Source organism: Schistocerca gregaria, chromosome 5 (assembly GCF_023897955.1).
Source record: "Schistocerca gregaria isolate iqSchGreg1 chromosome 5, iqSchGreg1.2, whole genome shotgun sequence".
NCBI classification, from domain to species: Eukaryota; Metazoa; Arthropoda; class Insecta; order Orthoptera; family Acrididae; genus Schistocerca; species Schistocerca gregaria.
This window is the reverse complement of record NC_064924.1, coordinates 236,641,269-236,664,236: the sequence shown is the minus strand read 5'-3', so window position 1 is coordinate 236,664,236 and position 22,968 is coordinate 236,641,269. Positions and strand designations below refer to the sequence as shown.

The 22,968-nt window shown below is 43.2% G+C and overlaps 1 protein-coding gene across 2 annotated transcripts in view; it reads left to right on the top strand.

Annotated features, from left to right (window-relative positions):
* Positions 1-22,968, top strand: part of LOC126272312 (myosin-11) — a 256,577-nt gene that overhangs the window by 216,039 nt on the left and 17,570 nt on the right. For both annotated transcript variants that reach the window (XM_049975092.1, XM_049975093.1), the window contains one exon: positions 17,103-17,162. In XM_049975092.1, the coding sequence (XP_049831049.1) occupies positions 17,103-17,162 (60 nt within the window). The remainder of the gene's footprint in view (positions 1-17,102; positions 17,163-22,968) is intronic.

Genomic DNA, 22,968 nt, shown 5'->3' with positions numbered 1-22,968 from the left:
TCCCTTTAACCCCCACAAACCAACCAACCTAAGCCGGAAAAAAAAAAAAAGTAGTGCCTTAAGGAAAGAGCATTGTCTTCCCTACAGGGATTCTCATTTGTGTTTACAAAGCATCTCTATAATATGTGCATGATGAAGCACACTGGTAACAAATCTGGCAGACCGTCTCTGTATTGCTGAGATGACTTCCTTTAATGTGACCTGGTAGGGTTCTGAACACTCAAATAGTACTCAAGAATGAGCCTCACAGGTGTTCTTTACACTGTCTTCTTTATGAATGAGCTACACTTTCCCAAAATTCTCCCAGTAAAATGAAATCAAGCATTCATCTTCCCTACTACCAAGCTGACCTACTCATTCTGGGTTATATCACTTTGCAGTGTTATGACTGTGTCAGGCTGCTTCCTGCTAATGCTGTATTCGAATGTTATAGGGCTGTTTTTCCTACTCATCTGTATTAACTTACATTTCTGCTCATTTAGGTCTAGCTGCCATTCATCAAATCAACTAGAAATTTTCTCTAAGTATTTTTGTGTATTCCTACAGACATTCAGTGATACCACCTTCCCATATACTACTGCATCATCAGAAAACAGACATAAATTGCTGCTCATGCAGTCCATAAAGTCATTTTGTATGTAGAGAAATGAGCCGTTCTGTCACACTTTGCTGGGGCACTCCTGTCACCATCATACTATCATCCACAACCATAACTCTACCACAGTGACAAATTGCTCATGTGATAGCATCTTGTTGCTTTATGGGACTGGTCTATGATGCCTCATTGACCTGGCTTCCCATCCTAGCCAACTGAAACGAATGTGCTGATCACATCTTAATGCCCTTGTGTGGCTCAGTAACACCAGCTGGAGTGCAGATCGCTTTATACTTTTGTGACTTTACAAAACTCTGATTATGAGAGTCTGGCTTATGACTTGACTTCGCCTGCAGCATTTTACATGCTAGACCTGATGCACCATGTGGGGTCCAACTTGCAATAGGTACCTTTCAGACCAGAGCTGTGAACAGTCTACTCTTGGTGGTTGGGATCCCTCCGGATAAGGCACCAACAGCTGCTGCTTAACTATGCTATACACATACGCTGCTCCTCTGAGCATCCAAACTATAATGTTCTCCTTCCTATTAGATATCAGTCTCCCACAATAGGAGCACAGGACTGGAGTCATGACCCCAGTTTACACACCATGTCTCTGCTCTCGCCTTGCTTTCCTCACTCTCATCCCTTGTCAGGGAGTAATCATATACACTCCCACGGTGTATACTCCACCCTCAGATTGGTCTTGACCTATCCCTTGGACCGAAAGGCTATTAATCCCACAGGTTTTTGCTACCTGTTCCTGCCCATCTCTGTTGAGTTCTTGGGTTTACAAGTGGTATGCACTGATGACTTGATGAGCAATGAACAAACCAGCTTTGCCTACACACATGCAAGGTGCAGTGTATTTACTGCAACATTGGTAACAAATGCTGGTATTTGGCCAAGTTGGCTTCCAAGATGGCAACGTTGAAGATGTGGGTACCTGAAACAGACCTCTGGTCAGCTCTACATAATCAGTTGTTAGAGGCCCCTCAGTTACAGGTTGGTGCGCTCGGGTTTCTGCAAACAAACTGCAAGCAATGAAGGGGACCACAAGCATGTGGTAGTTCTTCCCTACATGGTTTGTGCAAGGAATCCACCTTTCTATCAGCTCTACATTGGTAACACATGGTCATATCATATGACGTGAGGATCTACCCCGCTGTCGGCATTGGCCCACCTCCTGGAATGCCCCAAATTGGCCACCTTACGGAAAACCTTCAACTTCTGACATGCTGCCTCTGGTGCCAGCAGCAAACAATGTTTTATTACCCTCTGTGAGGCATCACTGGCCACATGCCATATTGGAGGGATGCCCCATCACCTGTTCTGACACATGTATGTGTACATGATAACTACGCAATTTGCAATTAAGTGCCTGGCAGAGGGTTCATTGAACCATATTTAAGCTCTTTCTCTACCATTCCACACCTGAACAGCACACTGGAAAGGCGAACGTCTAAATCTTTCTGTGGGAGCTCTTATTTCACTTATTTTATGATGGTTGACTGAAAAGTAATGCCTCCACTTTCGTAACTCTTCAACTGTTGGCAGCATTGGTAGTCTCTTCTCTACAGCTCTAGTTGGTGGGAAGCCTTAGCATGGAACAGTTATGGTGTTACAGTGGAAAGTATGGAACCCTGTGCAGACTATCGGTCAGTATGATTTAAAAAACGTGCAGCCATTGAATTCTTGACAGCAGAAGGTGTCACCCCAAACGAGATTCATCAGAGAATGAAAGCAGTTTATGGTGACTGTGTTGATGTGAGTACTGTGTGTCCTCAGTCTCGTGACGTGAAAGGAGTTCCTGGCAAATTTCAAGTCTGTGTGCTTTCATTTCAGGAGTCAGCATCCAGGGTAAGATTAGGTTAGATTAATACTTGTTCCATAGATCATGAATACGACACTTCGTAATGATGTGGAACGTGTCAGGTTAATGAAAGATGTCTGTACAAGATATTACATTACACAAAATATTGCATGACACTAATGCTTAAGTTAGTTTTTTTCCCTCCCTTAATTTATATCTAAAAATTCAGCCAATGAGTAGAAGGAGTTGTCATCTAGAAATTCTTTTAATTTATTTTTAAATGTTGGTTGACTATCTGTCAGGCTTTTGATGCTGTTTGGTAGGTGACCAAAGACTTTGGTGGCAGCATAATTTACCCCCTTCTGTGCCAAAGTCAGATTTAATCCTGCATAGTGAAGATCATCCTTTCTCCTGGTGTTATAGCTATGCACACTATTACTTTTGAACTGGGCTGGATTATTAACAACAAATTTCATAAGTGAATATATATACTGTGAGGTTACTGTGAGGATCCCTAGATCCTTAAATAGATGTCTGCAAGATGACCGTGGGTGGGCTCCAGCAATTATTCTGATTACACGTTTTTGAGCAATGAATAATTTTCTACTCAACGATGAATTACCCCAGAATATGATACCATACGAAAGCAGTGAATGAAAGTAGGCATAGTAAGCTAATTTACTGAGATTCTTATCACCAAAATTTGCAATAACCCTAATAGCATACGTAGCCGAACTCAGACGTTTCAGCAGACCATACAAAATACAAAACGAGCTGCTGTTCTTTTAACTGTTATGATTTCCTCCCTACCTGATGCTGATACCATGCTGCCCAGCAGTACTCTAGAAGAGGGCAGAGATGTTAATTTTCTAAATATTCTGCCAACAAATTAGAGTCTTTGTTTGCTTTCCTCATAACATTATCTATGTAATCATTCCAATTTGACATTACATTATGGTAATGTAAGACACCCCCCACCCCTGCGAGTCTGGGAGTAAGAATAGGCTCGAGGTATTCCTGCCTGTCATAAGAGGTGTCTAAAAGGAGTCTCTCACATTTTGAACTTTATGTGAAGTTCTCTTGTAGGAAGAGCGAGCCAATTGGGGAAGGGCAACGTGTCCATTTTGCATAGAGATCTTTAGCCCACTTTCTCGTTGTCACATTGCAGTCCCGCCCATTCTCCATCTCTCGGATGAAGACACCTTCCTGGGTGCGTTTTCCACCATGCACTATGCAGTGTCACTTTCTGTGCTGACAGTGACCATGGACTTCTTTGCACCTTATATCCAGCATGGTAGCCAGTCTGTTGTGGTGGGGCCGCCATGTACCCTGTAGATTGTAGTCCACTGACAACACAGGGATCGCTCTGCTACGCCGTTAACTCCCCACGCGTGCCAAGGAGTAGATGCCCGTCACCCTGGAACATTGGGACTCCTAGCAATGACCTTTGTTGCGGCTGGGTGGAGCCCATGGGGAGGGCCCCTGGTCGGAGCGGATGGCATCAGAGCGGATGGCATGCCACAAAGCATATTACATCATCTCTTGCTGGTGGTCTGCCGCCAGCAGTCTCTAAGCGGGCGAAGTCTAACTTTAATGCTAAGAAATATGACCCCAAATCGTTTCCCTCCCTGGCCACACCATGGGAGGAAAGCCAGGCTAAGGATGGCAGTGAAGCTTATTCACCCGGTACATCGTATGTACGATAGTTCAAGGGGAATCTTTCATTTCCATGAAGCCTCAGTTTTTTGTGGAGCATTTGGAGGAGAAGTTTGGGGAGGTGGAGGGCTTGTCCAAAATGCGCTCTGGGTCAGTTTTGATAAAACAGCATCCTGTGTTGAGTCATGGGCATTACTTGTTTGTCGTATGTTGGGGTATGTTTCTGTTGCCATCACGCCTCATAAAAGCTTAAAAATGGTTCAGTGTATTATATTCCACGGGGATCTTCTTTTGCAGTCTCACAACTAGATGCGTGCAAATTTAGAGTTGTGAGGTGTTCATTTCATCCAGCGCATCCATTGGGGTTTGAGGGATAACCATGTTGCCACCGGTGCCTTCATCTTGGCCTGCAAGGGTGACACTTTGCCCAAGACGATGAAGGTGATGGTCTACTGCTGTGACGTCAAACCATATATCCCTTCCCCGATGCAGTGCTTCAAGTGCTGGAAGTTTGGCCATATATCTTCCCTCTGTACTTCCAGCCCCAGCTGTCGAGATTGTGGACGTCCATCGCCTCCATGCAGCCCGCCTCCCATCTGTGTCAACTGCGGAGAGCATCATTCACCTTGCTCACCAGACTGCAGGATTTTACAGAAAGAGAGGAAAATCATGGAATATAAATCCCTGGACCGACTGAGGCTAAGAGGAGATTTGGGCACCTACAACCTGTGGCTATGACCACCTCATACACCACTGCTACAAGAACAGTTCTCACCGCATCAGTTCCTCGAATTCCTGTCGCCTCTCAAAACCGGGAGACAACACCTGCCCCCTTGATGGTGGGGGGCTCTTCCCTCCCTGTTTCTCCCACACCACCTACTTTTGGAGCAACACTCCCCCCCCCCCCCCCCCCCCCCTCAATCCCGCAAACTATCGGGGATTTCACTCCCCACTTCTGAGCCACAGAAGAATAAGGCTTCTTCATGTCCTCTTGCTAGAAAGGGGTCCCTTGGGCCACTCGCTTCCCAGGTTTCTGCTAGTGGGAAGTATGACACCCGCCAGCGGCTGAAGAGCCCAAAAGCATCTGGTAGTAGGGCTTCACACTCATCCTCAGTTCCAGAGACTAATTCAGCGAAGTCCTCCCAGCCAGGGAAGCCCAAGGAACAGTGTGAGAAATCGAAAAAGAAGACCCCTAAGAACAAGGAACTTGTGGTGGCATCCACACCACCAATGCCTAAAAGTTCTGCGTTTGAGGATGGGGTGGAGATTCTGGTGACCGCTGAGGACCTAGGTCTTGTCAGACCCTCAGACACAACGGATATAGACTGCTCAGGCAAAAAGTCGGTGGCACCAGGTGACCCTGTGGCGCAAAATGCCTCGTTGAATGTTTCATGCCTTCCCAGTCTCATAATGTCATCCTACAGTGGAATTGCTGTTTGCCCACTGCCTGGCTGAGCTATGGCAACTGTTAAGAATTGTCCCTGCTTTTTCTGCATTGCCCTTCAGGAAACCTGGTTTGCCCGGCAATGCGAACCCCTGCCCTCTGCGACTATAAGGGATATTGCAGGAACCGTAGCGACTATAATCAAGTGTCAGATGGCGATTGTGTTTATGTCTTAAACTCGGTCTGTAGTGAACCTGTGCCCCTTCAAACCCTTCTTGAAGCTGCAGCTGTCAGAATATGGAAGACGCAGGAAATAACTATCTGCAATGTATAGCTTCCTCCAGATGGTGCAGTACCCGTGAATGTATTAGCTGCATTGATTGATCAACTCCCTACACCTTTCCTACTTTTGGGTTGTATTAACACCCATAACCCCTTGTGGGGTGAAATCATGCTTACTGGCTGAGGCAGAGATGTCGAAGCTTTACTGTCTTAGTTCGAACTCTGACGCTTTAATAATGGGGCTGCCACACATTTCCTGTCACTGCCCCAGCATCGGGCCCATGGACGCCTGCTCAGATGGGCTTTAAACAAGGTAGACTGGGGAACTTTCACATCTCATGCCACCGCTGACTCTGCTCCACATGATAACATTGATGTTATGGTTGAGCAGGCGACTGACACTATTGCTTCTGCAGCAGAAAATGCGATCCCCCACTCGTTAAGGTGCCCCAAGCCTGCCTTGACTACGAGAGTCTAATTTGTGATTCGGTGGTGCCCTCAGCGTTGCATGTACTTGACCGAGTGCACCACTGTGGCGTTTGCCTAGCGACAGGAACTTTTAGGGCGAGTCTGGTGGCCAGTGTCCTTGTGGAGGCCAGAGTCTCTCCACTGAAGATCTGACGTGCACAGCTGCTCGCCAGTTACATTGCACACATTCGTTGTTCTCCTGGGCATCTGAATTACCATCTCCTTTTTCCACCCGTGGCAGTTCATCACCCGCTTCGGCGGCCCAGGTCAGGGCTAACAATTGTGGTTTGCTTGCGATCCATTCTGTCTGAACTGGAATCCTTCCCTTTACCACCACCCATCCAGGTCCATCCGCATACATTTCCGTGGTGTACACCTAGGCTGCAGATTTGTCTCGACCTTTTCCATGACCCTAAGGACTCAGTTACTAAGGACTCACTTCCTCTCGATTCTTGACATGTTCCAGGGCTCTGAAGTGATTTACACTGATGGCTCGATGGCTGATGGTATTGTTGGCTTCGCCTACGTCCACAGAAGCCATTTTGAACAGCATTCCTTGGCCAATGGCTACAGTGTATTCACTGCACAGCTGGTGGCCATCTCTCGTGCACTTCAGTATATCCGTTGATCACCTGGAGAATTGTTTCTTCTGTGTACTGACTCCTTGAGCAGCCTACAAGCTATCGACCAGTGCTACCCTCGCCATCCTTCGGTAGTGCCCATCCAGGAGCCCATCTAAGCCCTGAACATGTCCAGTCGTTCAATGGTGTTTGTGTGGCCACCAAGACATGTCAGTTGGCATCTCAGGCAACGAACTTGCCAACAGGCTGGCCAAGCAGGCTACACGGAAACCGTTTCTGGGGATTGGCTTCTCTGAACCTGACCTGCGTTCTGACTTGAGCTGTAGGGTTATTCGGCTTTGGGAGACGGAATGGCATAACAGTACACATGACAAACTGTGTGTCATTATGGAGACTACAAATGTGTGGACGTCTTCCTTGCGGGTCTCTCACAGGGTATCAGTTGTCCTCTGCCGGCTCCTCATTGGCAACACCCAGTTACCTCCTGCACCATGAATATCTGCCCGAGTCGGTGTGGCGCCCAATTGATAGTGGCCCATATTCTGGTGCACTGTCCCGCTTTGACTGCCCAGCAACAAAATCGTGGGCTACTGGACTCATTGCCACTAATTTTATCTGACAACACTTCATCAGCTGATTTAGTTTCATGTTTTATTTCTGAGGGCGGATTTTATCATTTGATCTTAAGTTTTAGCACATGTCCTTTGTCCCTCTGTGTCCTCCACCCTAGTGCTTCTAGGGTGGAGGTTGTAATGTGTTGCAGAGTGGCTGGCTTCTTTTTTTATATTCTCATCGTTAGCCAGCCATGGTAATCTGCTTTGTTGTTTTTAATCTCTTCATCCTGTTTCTTGCGTTTCTATGGTTTTCTTGTCCCCTTTTGTCGATTTATATGTTTGTTGCAATTCATCGTGCTTGTGATTTTTCCTTTCATTCCATTTTGAGTCATCAGTCTTGTTTGTTTTATTCTCACACTTGTGGCATTGTTTTCTTCGGAATAAGGGACTGATGACCTCGTAGTTTGGTCCCTTTCCTTCCTCTTTTAATCCAACCAACCAATCTAAGAGGGCTGCTCAGATTGTCTCATAAATTGGTTATGTATTTTAGGAACAACAAAGGGCCTATAACACTTTCTTGGGAAATGCCAGAGATTACTTCTGTTTTACTAAATGACTTACAATTATTATAAACTGCAACCTTTCTGACAGAAAATCACAAATCCAGTCACACAACTGTGATGACACTCTATAGGCACACAATTTAATTAGAAGTAGCCTGTGAGAAACAGTACCAAAAGCATTATGTAAATATAAAAATATGTAATCAAGTTGATGACACGTGTTAGTGGCACTCGTTACTTTGTGAGAATAAAGAGGTAGTTGTGTTTCACAAGAACAGTATTTTCTGGATCAGAACTATCTGCCAATAAATAGTTTTCTTGAAGGTGATTCATAATGTTAGAGCACAGTATATGTTCCAAAATCGTACTGCAAATTGACGTTAGTGAACTGGCCTGTAATTTAACAGATCAACTTCGATTTCCCTTCTTGGGTATTGGTGTGACTTTTGCAACGTTCCAGTCTTTGGGTGCAGATCTTTCTATGAGTGAATGGATGTCTATGATTGCTAAGTACTCAGCTATTGTATCAGCATACTCTGAAAGGAACCTGGCTGGTAGACAAACTGGACTGGGAGACTTTCCTTTCTTAGGAGTCTTAAGCTGCTTCGCTACACTGTGGATATCTGCTTCTAAGTTATTAATTTTGGCAATTGTTCTTGATTCTAATTCTGAAGTATTTACTTCATTGTTTTTTGTGAAGGTATTTCAGAACACTGTATTTAGTAACTTTATTTTAGTGGTGCTGTCATCAATAACATCACCTATGTTATCATGCAGTGAAGTATTGTTTGCATCTTACAATGAGTGTACTTTACATACAACCAGAATCTCCTTGGGTTTTCTACCAGATTTCAAGGCAGAGTTTCACTGTGGAAACCATTTAAAGCGTCTCATACTGAAGTTTGTGCTAAATGTAGAGCTTCTGTAAAACTTTGCCAATCTTCGGGATTTTGTATTGTTTTAAATTTGGCTATCCGTTTTTGTTGCTTCGGCAATAGTGTTCTGATCTGTTTTGTGTACCACGTGGGATCAGTACCATCTCTTCTTAATTTAATTGAAATATATCTTTCAAGTGCCGTTGATACTATTTCTTTCCTCTGCGGTGTCAAAGGCTAGATAAGAGGTGCGCCCTTCCTTGCCTGTTGTAAGAGGAGTCTCTCAGGGATTGGTTCTCAGCATAAGGTTGCGTTCACACTGCCGGCCGGGCCGAGTTGAGCCGAGCCTGGCCAGGCCGCCGCCGCCGCCCGGTTTTGAACTGAGGTGTTCACACTGGCGGCCGGGCCGCGCCGACACGGCGTGAGCCTCCCGGAGCCAAGCCCGGCGACATCCCGAGTGCTTAATATTGCCGGCGCGAGCTGACCGCAGGCGCGAGCCTGTGGAGCAGTACTACAGCTTCTGTAGTGCATGCATCACATATCTTCCTTCTGCTTTCATCACAAGTGTGACTGCACACGTCTTTTATTTTAAGATGTTGCCTCACATTTCACAATCAGTGAGGAAAAATTACGTTTATTATAATGATACATGCAAAATTACTGTTATTTCATTTATTTAATCTACCGTATTTACATGCATTTACAGCAATAGCTTGCCAGCGATCGCGGCATTGCCGCCGCTGAATAGTTCGCATTTACTTGTAAACGGAGACAGATATGAGTGTCACTGAGGGACGGAAATGTGTCCCTACCAGATGACAATGCATTGTAAAGTCATGCTGTGGCACGTTAGTATAAGCTGTTGTCTGTGACATCTTTTTGCGATGTGCTTACTTTAATGAATTCAAAATAACATATACATGACATTAACTTGTGTCCATCAATTTGGTGTAACACATTCGGCTAGTATGACAATAATGATGCAGTTTTCAGATTATGGAACAAAGTAACCATGGAGTGTGTTTCAGATAGTACACACAAATATAAATTATTATCCTTTATAATTTTATTTGTTTTATTTACAATGAAATGAGATACACAAAAATACAGTAAGTAGCTAAGTACTTTCAATTTCAAAATTTATTTTTGAAAGGTTTTTTAATTGTTTTAAGTTGCATTTTTAACGAAATATTCAACAAAAGTGTCCCTGGCAGTTTTCGAACGTAATGTGGAATTTCTGTTGAATGTGGCACCAGCTGTCTGCATATCAGCATTGTCACAAAACTTTTCAGCTTCAACATTGCATCCTTCTCTGCTAATGACAATATTATGAAGCAGACAAATGCACTTGACTATGTGATCAGCTACGTAAATGGATGTTTCAGTTTCGTTCCTCAGTAGTCTCCATTTATTGGTCATTGTACCAAATGCACATTCAACAACTCTTCTTGCTCTGGAATGCATATCATTGTATAGAATCTTCTCGTTGTCCAAATTTCTGCGAGGAAAAGGTCTCATCAAATTCTCTAATAAGGGGTAAGCTACATCTCCCAAAATGACGTATGGTAGTTCCTGACACATTCCTTCAAGTCTTGTTGGTGGCGATAATAACAGATCCCCATTTGTAAGTTTCTTATATAACATACTTTCTTTAAACATGCCTGCATCAGACTGTTTACCGTAGGTGCCAACATCTACAGCTATAAATTTGTAATTTGCCTCAGCAGCTGCTTGGAGTACAATCGAATAATACTGTTTGTAATTGCAAAACATGCTGCCAGCAAGTTTAGGACATTGGACATGTATGTGCTTCCCATCTATACATCCAACACAGTTTGGAAATCCCCATCTCGTATGCATTTCACTGGCAATTTCTTTAAATTGAGAAACAGTTGGTGTTGGTAAATGAATGGGAGCAAGTGACTCCCATATGGCCATACAAACGTCTTTCACCACCACTTATACAGTGGACACTCCTAATCAGAATGACAATTCTAGTGCATGAACGGAGATGCCAGTGGACAGATACCTGAGAAAAAAAATCGTAAAATGTGTTACTCAAGTGTGGTGTTGGACGAATTTTTTACAGTTATTGTTCGCACAGTAGATATTTACTTAGTCCATGTCATTTCACAGTAATACAACAACAAATAATTAAAGGGACATTTTCTTGCACCCTTCTATATTTTTTTTTTTTTTTTCAATTAAAATAATGAAATCGAAATGCAAAGACCTGAGAGACAGTTACAGAGAATAACTTGTGTAACTTGGCAAAATAAGGTAATGTGATCCAGGGAATAGTATATTAAAATGCAATTCCACTCGGGCTTTGTTCTGTCATATGATTTTCCTAAGTTCCAAGAGCTATGCACAGTTCCTTATCAGTGGAAATAGAACCACTGAGTGACAGGGCATTATCTCAAAACTCTTCGCCTATAATCTGTGAATCTTACAAGGTAATGAAAAGAATTCCGTGAGGTCATCAGTGGCTCCACATGATGAACCATCACCACTGCCAAGTGCTGAATCATGAAGAAAAAAGTTGGAAAATTCTGAAGGAGTATTTCTGCGATTCTTCATTGAAGGGACAGCAAGACACTAACCTAAGTGACGAAGCTAGTTACTTCCTAGTGATTCTCAGGAGTCCCACAAACTCTCTTTCCCCAGAGATAGTGCTTGTGAAATTTAAAATACAAAAGCATGACTACAATTAATTGGAGGTAGTGAATGCTGTACAAAGTTCTACTGCAAACCAAAGAGTGTCTACTAACGAATCTTACCTTATCATTATACACAATTTTTCTTCTGCTGTTATACTTCTGCGAAAATTTGTGTTCTGTTTCGAAATTTTGTCTTGAATGTTCTGTGGCACATACTGAAATGTATTATGATTCATTTTGTAATATGAATGAAAATTTTCAGGATAGTTTTTAAGTTCTTCGTGTAAAGAAAAAACTCTCCTAAATGTCTGTTGCTGTTTATAGGATGAATCCATAACCTCGTAGTTCTTCTGTACTTCAAAACTCAACGAGTTACTGCATAGTCAAAACAATACCAATAAAAGAGTGAAGACATTGTTCTACATGACAGCACAGACAAGCTAAAGGTGTGCAACTGTTGACTGCAGCTGCGTTTTCTACTGACTTGCTTGTCAGCTCTCGAAGGCTGGGATTTTTTTAAATTTATTTATTTGGCCTCCGGCAGCTAACAGCCATTTAGCCAAAGAGCGGGGATTACCTTGACAGTGCAGTGCAGCCCGCCAAGGAAGGAAGAAAACAATGAAATGCACATCTGTGTCAATCTACAGTAGTTTCATTAACTCTCCATTATTTTTTCTGTCAAATTAGACAATGAGACTACAGAATTGTGCTTCAGTTTCTGCAGTAAACGTATCACAAATCTCCAGTTTGTTTTTGTGATTAGTTTTACACCAAATTTTGTCAGACCTATGTCATTGTCACTTCTATCTAGACACTTTATCTAGACAATGAGACCATTCAGATAATACGAGGGTCCGACACTAGATCTGCACTGATCACTAGTAATTAGTTTTTTTTCTGTTCTGCATTATATGACTACACTAAACCAAGCTGTAACCGCACGAACTTGCGGACGTGGCACTGATGCCACTGAATAGCTCGCTTTACTTGTGACCAGAGACAGATATCGGTATCATTATCATTTCAAAACTTTTTGGTACTTTTAGCTACATTTCATTCCCAACAATGTATGGTCTAAAACGGATCTAACAGTAAGCTACCCGCTACATAACTTTTTCACTACAGGATTTGTAAATAAAGTGCACAACGTTGAGAAATAGCATCATTTCAAAATGACTGTTAGGAAATATGAAAAGATAAATGATTCAATATGAAGCTAAGATGCTAAAGTACCACGTGTACAAAAATCAGATTTTTTAGCCGCATACTTTCTTCAAAATCGGTTGGAAAGCGTTACGAAACTAAGAAGTCACGCAAAACGAAAAATAGACTTTTTCTTTTTTCACGGTGTAAGTAACGCTTTTAAGGAAAAAATAGTTCATAAAACGATGTGGCGAAGTCTTATATACCGTTAAGAATTTTTAAAACATGAAAATCTGAGAAGTGGATTTACCCCCCATTTCGCCGTCCCGGCTTGGCTCAGCGCAGCACACAATGTGACTGCACTACACGTCGGCCTGAGCTGGCTATAGGCACTAGCCGAGCCAGTACGCGTCATCCCGTCCCGGCCCGGCCGGCAGTGTGAACGCAGCCTAACACAGTTTTGGTTACCATAAATGTAGTGTGCCGCACCGTCTGTTATTGTACATGGATGATTTTTATATGGGCTATTCCTCTGCATTACAGCACACCACTGAGTGCCAGCTTCCGGGGACTGGCTGGAGAGTTCACGACTGATCTCTGAACCATGGGTATCACATTTCACCTGCAAAATCATAAGTGAGACATTTTTATCAACTCGGATCTGTGCACCCACACCCATAAATTTATCTCAGTGACCAGTTACTTAAAGCCGTTCATACTTTCCAATTCTTAGGTATTTTATTTGACCGCAAGCTAATTTGGCTGCCACTTGTCTGCCAGCTCAAGGCAACTTGGTGAAGAAGCTGAATGCTCTTCGTTTTCTTAGTCACTCCTCGTGGGGTGCAGACCACACTGTTCTATGATTTTATAAAGTGGTAATTTTATCCTGCTTGAATTATCTATGTGTTGCCTATGGGTTCGCAGCACCTTTTCTACTTAGCTTGTTGGACCCTGTTCACCACACTGTTGTGCGGTTGACTATGGGGGCCCTTCTGTACGAGCTCTGTTGATGGCCTCCCAGAAGCTGGTGTCACGCCCCTACATGTTGGACGACAGCAGGTTCTGGCAAGTTACACAGTCACAGTCTGTGAGGTGCCTACCCCCGCATGTCACTCAACTCTGTTCCACAACAAGTAGTTCACGCTGTTCGCTCATCTCCCAAAACTGGGAAGACCAGTTGGGACGCAACTTGATATTCTACTGAGGGACCTCCAATAGGCTCCATAAGTCTGTGTTCCTAGAGCTCCCTCCCAACATCCCCCGTGGGCTGTGCCATATCCTGTGATAAGGATGGACCTCTTTTTGCGGCCCCAAGAAGGATGACGATCCTACCCTTCTCCTACACTTGTTTCTTTCAATCTTCCGAGATTATTCTAATTCAGTATGCACCTACGATAGATCAAAAGTCAGCAACAATGTTGGCTTTTGCACTTCTAAGGGAACATGAGAAGCACTCTGTGCCAAGTGCCTGCAGTTTATACATGCAGAATTGTTGCCATCTCTCAGGCTTTGAGGTATGCCAAATACCAGGCAGTGACGAACTTTCTGATCTGTAGTAAGTCCATGAGTTGCTTAAAAGGTATAGCCCTGTGCTATTCCAAAAATCCTTTGGTCACAAACATCCAGGACCTTCTTGCTGACCACTACAGCCCAGGAAAGATGGTGGCCATTATCTGGACACCAACCCATGTAGAGTCACTCCAGGAAATGAACTTGCCGACCGTCTAGCTAAAGATGCAAGTACAGGTGATCTACTTGACATCGGGATACTGGACCCAGAATTAAGATTACAACTTCGGCGCAATATTTTAAAGCTCTGGGAATTGGAATGACTGGCTACTACAACCCAAAACAAGTTGACAGCAATTAAGAGTCCACTAAGGTGTAGCATACATCTTTCCAGGCCTCTCAGAAGGAAGTCATGGGTGAGTCCTGTGTGGCCAGTGCACAGTTGGCGCAACACAGTGGCATCCTTCCGTGTCGGGAGGATCTCCCTCACTGCAGCTGCAGTAGTCTACTGATGGTACCGCACGTTCTTGTTGAGTGTGCCCTGCTGGCCGATCTGTGGCACGCTCTCGGGTTACTACCTTTGCTCGTGGATGACATGACAGCCATTACCAAAGTGTTGCATTCCCTGAGAGAGAGAGCTGATTTTACTCCAACCTATAATACTCTTCCATTTCCAGTGTTAGGGGTGGTTGTGAGGGTGAGAGGCCTTCCCCTATGGTGGATAACCACCAAGCCTTCCCCTCTCACTTTACTGTGCTTTTAACACCCATCGTGCAAGGTGCTGCATGGTTTATCTCTTTTCTTTTACCTGTTGTCATGCTCTTTTAAACACTTTGATTTGCTCATATAGTTTTCTTTGAATTTAAACCACATCTAGTGTGTGCTTACATAATCAGATTGGAGGAGTAGAGACTGTCTCTTAAGAAGGTGCACGAGCAAATTTTTATCTGCAATTTTAAATGAATGTATTTTGCATTTGTTTTTGGTCGTTTTCTATATTACAGTATTCAGTCTAGTTACAACCACATTGTGGTCACTAATTCCTGTATCTGTCAAGATGCTCCTTGTTTGGTCAGGATTATTTGTTGCTAAGAGGTCAGGTATGTTTTCGCAACCATTTTCACTTAAGAGTGGGGTCCTGAACTAGTTGTTCAGGATAATTTTTTGAGAAGGCATTCAGTACAATTACAGACATTTTGTGCCTACCACAGACTTAAAAACACACATTTTGCCAAAATATCAAGGGTGGATTGAAATGACATTAAAGTTTTCTTTGGATTGTCCTACAAGTGAAACAGGGAGTCCATGGCTGCAATTTCCAGCATTTTGATGCTTGTTCTTTTACATCTGTTGTTGGTTTACTATCTTGCTGTTGTTCTCTTTCCTGAGATTTTATCAACTTGTCTGCATTTCTAGTTTTCTTGTAATAATGCAGGAAACACTGTTCAGATGCAGAGGATGTGTCTCCCATTGCATAACATGTTCCGGTGGCCGGCAGCTGCTTTCTGGCTAGAACGCAACTCACTGCCTTAACCTTCTTACTCCTCTCTCGCTTCTACTTGCATCTATCTCATAGTTTTATTGTTTCTCCTGGTGCAAGATCTTGTGCAGTGAACCTCCTTCAAAAAGGCGTGTGCAAAACACACACCTTTTTAAAAAACTAGACAGCAACACAGAAAATCATGGAGTGTCGTGTTATCCTTGCTGTGAATAAGATAATTTGTTATTGATCACTTTAAAAAATTGTTTGGTGTCTTTAGGCTGTAATGGAATGCCTTTGCCAATTAATTTGTTTTGTGCTTTTTATATATGTTAATAGATGATCCTCAAATTTATTAAATAAAATATGGAGGTACTCAAAGTTGAATAGTTTTCTACAGTCTTGTATACAAAAATCTTTTTTATCTGGATTGTGTCAGACCATATATAATCTGGATTTCTAAGAATCTAGATACTGCAGAATCAAATACTGTGGCCTCTGGAAGAAGACCCTCTTCCTCCAAATAAATGTCTCATCACATTTGACACAAAATCATTGTGAAGCCTGTTTTTAAAAAGGTCACTGTCCATCCATGCACTTTTCGTGATTTTTGTACCTACGAGCTACAATTGTAACTTGATCTTTACACCTCTTAAAGCCCTTTGCTCATGTAAATTGGAAGCCAGTGTCTTGCTGAGTGGCATCTGATAAGGTCCATATTAATCTGTGTTATAAATCTGGTGTGAGTGTAAGATTTTTGGAGGGGAAAATTTCTTTAGTTTCTCTTCGAACTTCTCTCTCTCTCTCTCTCTCTCTCTCTCTCTCTCTCTTTTGCCACTGTACCCTGTGAAAACCTTTCACCTGTCAGTGAAAGCTGATCTGCACCATAACTGCGAAGATAAGATCGCCATCAGGTAGCTTGCTATTTAAGTTCAGTGCGTTTTCCTGCAGGAATGGACCAGATTTTGGAACATCATGCTCTTTTCTCACTGAACCAAAATGATAGTGCTTCATCCATTGTATCATATCTTGTTTTCATCATTGTTTTACGGTTGTGCGAACTATCTTAGGTCATCATTGTGAAGCAGAAGTCTGACAGTTGATGTTTGTACACCGTATTCTGCAGCTGTGTTTTTCAGCAAATCATCCGTCTGTTCTGTTCGGTGTTGCCAACTTTTTGTCCATCTAAACAACCATTTTCCTTCACTTTGAAGCCATTTCACTTGGGTACACTCAAATATGGGTACAAAAGAATAATACTAGTATACCTTCTTAAATCTGTAAGGAACAAATCCAACAGGTCATATTAATGGTAATTGGAAGCATGTGTGCAGTGATCTTCATGCAGTTCCAATATATAACAATTGTGCATATATACCATACAATAGCAGATGTACACCACACAGTATCATGTTTTTAAAACAAATCCAGATAAAATAGAAATCTGAAATAGTGAGGGCTGGGTAAATGGTGTTCTTGTGTATCTTTCAATGTTCTGTGCTATACTGTTTGTTTTAATGTGTGTTGACTGTGTTTCAGATTACATACAATAAACCTGGCCCTCCTACACCTGGGAAGAAAGGGAGACTTTCTCTACAGGTAAGCTAGCATTCTTATTTAGATTGCGTACAGATACTTCCAGGATGAGTGAATTGAGATTTTTTTTTTAGCATTTTACGACAGTGACAGAGTAGTTGACAGCTCTCACTGAAGTATCTAAAAATGTAGCCGTACTGTTAGTGGATACTATACTTGTATAGCAACATTACTTTAGATCATAAGCAACGTTTGAATCACAGATTTCTTATGTGTCTTCATTTAATTAACATGCTCAGGTGGTCCACTTGCACTATTATACTATACAAAAATTATGTACCATCTCCAATAGGATCACTTTTACTTGACTGTTGAAGTATTTAAACCAATATTAAGGTTTTGCTGTAAATATTTGTACAAAGTTGATGTAATTAAGCCCTTTTGTACATTCACTGTTCTTAACTTTAGGTTTATCAGAGATCCTCTTAGTCCCATGAACCATGGTCCTTTCTCTGGTGGGTTGGCTTGCATGTCGGACACACATTGTCATACTGTAGGTGCAACCACATTAGAATGGTGTGGAGAGTCCAGATTTACATACAGTTTCTGATGAGTGCAGCTGGTTTTTTCAGTAGTTGCAGGTGAAAAGGTTTGAATAATCAACCTATCTGCTAATATGTCCTCCTTATATTGGTAGATGATGATGGGTGATGGTGATGATGGGTGATGGTGATGATGGGTGATGGTGATGATGGGTGATGGTGATGATGGGTGATGGTGATGATGGGTGATGGTGATGATGGGTGATAGTGATGATGGGTGATGGTGATGATGAAATGTATGATGAGATAAAAGAAATTATTCAGGTAGTGAAGGGAGATGAAAATTTAATAGTCATGGGTGACTGGAATACGTCAGTAGGAAAGGGAGAGAAGAAAACATACTAGGTGGATATGGATTGGGGGGAAGAAATGAAAGGGGAAGCCGTATGGTAGAATTTTGCCCGGAGCATAACTTAATCATAGCTAATACTTGGTTCAAGAATCATAAAAGGAGGTTGTATACATGGAAGAATACTGGAGATACTAAACGGTATCAGATAGATTATATAATGGTAAGACAGAGATTTAGGAATCAGGTTTTAAATTGTAAGACATTTCCAGGGGCAAATGTGGACCCTGACCACGATCTATTGGTTATGAACTGTAGATTAAACTTGAAGAAACTACAAAAAGGTGCTAATTTAAGGAGATGGTACCTGGATAAACTGAAAGAACCAGAGGTTGTACAGAGTTTCAGGGAGAGCATAAGGGAACAATTGACAGGAATGTGGGAAAGAAATACAGAAGAAGAAGAATGGGTAGCTCTGAGGGATGAAGTAGTGAAGGCAGCAGAAGATCAAGTAGGTAAAAAGACGAGAGCTAATAGAAATCCTTGGGTAACAGAAGAAATATTGAATTTAATTGATGAAAGGAGAATATATAAAAACGCAGTAAATGAAGCAGGCAAAAAGGAATACTAACGTCTCAAAAATGAGATCGGCAGGAAGTGCAAAATGGCTAAGCAGGGATGGCTAGAGGACAAATGTAACGATGTAGGAAAATTAAAGAGACCTTTGGAGAAAAGAGAGCCACTTGTATGAATATCAAGAGCTCAGATGGAAACCCAGTTCTAAGCAAAGAAGGGAAGGCGGAAAGGTGGAAGGAGTATATAGAGGGTTTATACATGGGTGATGTACTTGAGGACAATATTATGGAAATGGAAGAGGATGTAGATGAAGACGAAATGGGAGATAAGATACTGCGTGAAGAGTTTGACCAGGCACTGAAAGACCTGAGTCGAAACAAGGCCCCGGGAGTACACAGCATTCCATTAGAACTACTGACGGCCTTGGGAGAGCCAGTCATGACAGACTCAACCATCTGGTGAGTAAGATGTAAGAGACAGCCGAAATACCCTCAGACTTCAGGAAGAATATAACAATTCCAATCCCAAAGAAAGCAGGTGTTGACAGATGTGAAAATTACTGAACTATCTGTTTAATAAGTCACAGCTGCAAAATACTAACGCGAATTCTTTACAAACGAATGGAAAAACTGGTAGAAGCGGATCTCGGGGGAAGATCAGTTTGGATTCCGTTAAAATGTTGGAACACGTGAGGCAATACTAACCTTACAACTTATCTTAGAAGAAAGATTAAGAAAAGGCAAACCTACATTTCTAGCCTTTGTAGACTTAGAGAAAGCTTTTGACAATGTTAACTGGAATACTCTCTTTCAAATTCTGAAGGTGGCAGGGATAAAATACAGGGAGCGTAAGGCTATTTACAATTTGTACAGAAACCAGATGGCAGTTACAAGAGTCGAGGGGCATGAAAGGGAAGCAGTGGTTGGGAAGGGAGTGAGACAGGGTTTGTAGCCTCTCCCCGATGTTATTCAATCTGTATATTGAGCAAACAGTAAAGGAAACAAAAGAAAAGTTCGGAGTAGGTATTAAAATCCATGGAGAAGAAATAAAAACTTTGAGGTTCGCCGATGACATTGTAATTCTGTCAGAGGCAGCAAAGGACCTGGAAGAGCAGTTGAACGGAAGGACAGTGTCTTGAAAGGAGGATATAAGATGAACATCAACAAAAGCAAAACGAGGATAACGGAATGTAGTCGAATTAAGTTGGAAGATGCTGAGGGAATTAGATTAGGAAATGAGACACTTAAAGTAGTAAAGGAGTTTTAGTATTTGGGGAGCGAAATAACTGACGATGGTCGAAGTATAGATGATATAAAATGTAGACTGGCAATGGAAAGGAAAGCGTTTCTGAAGAAGAAAAATTGGTTAACCTCGAGTATAGATTTAAATGTCAGGAAGTTGTTTCTGAAAGTATTTGTATGGAGTGTAGCCATGTATGGAAGTGAAACATGGACGATAAATACACTCCTGGAAATTGAAATAAGAACATCGTGAATTCATTGTCCCAGGAAGGGGAAACTTTATTGACACATTCCTGGGGTCAGATATATCACATGATCACACTGACAGAACCACAGGCACATAGACACAGGCAACAGAGCATGCACAATGTCGGCACTAGTACAGTGTATATCCACCTTTCGCAGCAATGCAGGCTGCTATTCTCCCATGGAGACGATCGTAGAGATGCTGGATGTAGTCCTGTGGAACGGCTTTCCATGCCATTTCCACCTGGCGCCTCAGTTGGACCAGCGTTCGTGCTGGACGTGCAGACCGCGTGAGACGACGCTTCTTCCAGTCCCAAACATGCTCAATGGGGGACAGATCCGGAGATCTTGCTGGCCAGGGTAGTTGACTTACACCTTCTAGAGCACGTTGGGTGGCACGGGATACATGCGGACGTGCATTGTCCTGTTGGAACAGCAAGTTCCCTTGCCGGTCTAGGAATAGTAGAACGATGGGTTCGATGACGGTTTGGATGTACCGTGCACTATTCAGTGTCCCCTAGACGATCACCAGAGGTGTACGGCCAGTGTAGGAGATCGCTCCCCACACCATGATGCCGGGTGTTGGCCCTGTGTGCCTCGGTCGTATGCAGTCCTGATTGTGGCGCTCACCTGCACGGCGCCAAACGCGCATACGACCAACATCGGCACCAAGGCAGAAGCGACTCTCATCGCTGAAGACGACACGTCTCCATTTGTCCCTCCATTCACGCCTGTCGCGAAACCACTGGAGGCGGGCTGCACAATGTTGGGGCGTGAGCGGAAGACGGCCTAACGGTGTGCGGGACCGTAGCCCAGCTTCATGGAGACGGTTGCGAATGGTCCTCGCCGATACCCCAGGAGCAACAGTGTCCCTAATTTGCTGGGAAGTGGCGGTGCGGTCCCCTACGGCACTGCGTAGGATCCTACGGTCTTGGCGTGCATCCGTGCGTCGCTGCGGTCCGGTCCCAGGTCGACAGGCACGTGCACCTTCCGCCGACCACTGGCGACAACATCTATGTACTGTGGAGACCTCACGTCCCACGTGTTGAGCAATTCGGCGGTAAGTCCACCCGGCCTCCCGCATACCCACTATACGCCCTTGCTAAAAGTCCGTCAACTGCACATACGGTTCACGTCCACGCTGTCGCGGCATCCTACCAGTGTTAAAGACTGTGATGGAGCTTCGTATGCCACGGCAAACTGGCCGACACGGACGGCGGCGGTGCACAAATGCTGCGCAGCTAGCGCCATTCGACGGCCAACACCGCGGTTCCTGGTGTGTCCGCTGTGCCGTGCGTGTGATCATTGCTTGCACAGCCCTCTCGCAGTGTCCGGAGCAAGTATGGTGGGTCTGACACACCGGTGTCAATGTGTTCTTTTTTCCATTTCCAGGAGTGTAGTTTGGACAAGAAGAGAATACAAGCTTTCGAAATGTGGTGCTACAGAAGAATGCTGAAGATTAGATGGGTAGATCACATAACTAATGAGAAGGTATTGAATAGAATTGAGGAGAAGAGGAGTTTTTGGCACAACTTGACAAAAAGAAGGGACCAGTTGGTAGGACATGTTTTGAGGCATCAAGGGATCACAAATTTAGCCTTGGAGGGCAGCGTGGAGGGTAAAAATTGTAGAGGGAGACCAAGAGATGAATACACTAAGCAGATTCAGAAGGATGTAGGTTGCAGCAAGTACTGGGAGATGAAGAAGCTTGCACAGGATAGAGTAGCATGGAGAGCTGCATCCAACCAGTCTCAGGACTGAAGACCGCAACGACAAATTGGTACTGCAGCATCGTTGCAAGCAAGGAAAAACTAAGCCATTATATTTCTCAGGGACAAGAAACACCATTATATGGCAAATGACCACATAGTGGGTAAAACAGTATTGCATTTAGATACATGGGCAGGAAATGCAATCAGGTATTTTAGGGTTCGTAGTGTAGTATGTTAGAGACCCTACTTGTGCAGTTAGGATTCAAAATTGAAAAGAGAAATCAGGGTGTATACGACCTGGGACAACCGGGAGATCCGGGAAAAACCCGGGAATTTTTTCATCTGGTAGAAAACCGGGAAAAACCAGGGAATTTTTGTAATTCTGGGAAGTTTTCATTGTTTTTGTTTTCAGTTAAATTTGTGTAATTTTGACTATCAAGAACCGATACTCTAACAAAAGATATTACTGTAAACCGCTATTTCAGAATAATGGTGCAAGAGTAAAACATGAACGTGAGAAAAAACAAAAATAAAAGGTAATGCGCCATATACAGCAACAAAACACAGTGCTCATACAAGCGTTTGCCAAAAGCAAAACGTTTTAGGAAGACTGTGCAATGTTCCGTAACAACAAATTGCCTCTGATGAACATGACATCACAACTGTTTACATTAGATTCATTTTAGCAGTTACGAATGGGATCATGCACATGCGCATGCGCATGTGCAGTTGAGTAGTACCTTCTCCCGCTTCTGGCTACAGGAATGTGGCTGTTAGCTGTGTAAGCAGTCGCAGCAAGCAGCTGGATGCTACCAGGAAAAATTTTACTGGAGCGCCATAACTGCCAGATGCTTGCATGCGCAGCAGTTTCAGTTCTAGGAGGGGGGGTGGGGGCAAATTCATACTATTGAGGGGAAAAGGAAACTTGTTTCACAAAGTGACTAGAAGTGCGGAAAACGCGTTGTACGAACATGTAGCAACGCCTAACCGGAGAATAATCACGGGATAACTAAACCGGTGATTCTGGCAAAGTTAGTGGAGTTAACCTGCAAATAAGCTTTGACATTGGCAGGAAGAGCTACAGAATTAGTGGTAATAAGACTGTTTGTTAGAACGAGGAAGGAGAAGAAACGGGGACATCACTTAAATTATGGAACAATATGACGATTCCAAGCTTGTATAAAAATTTCGTGCTACTTCTTT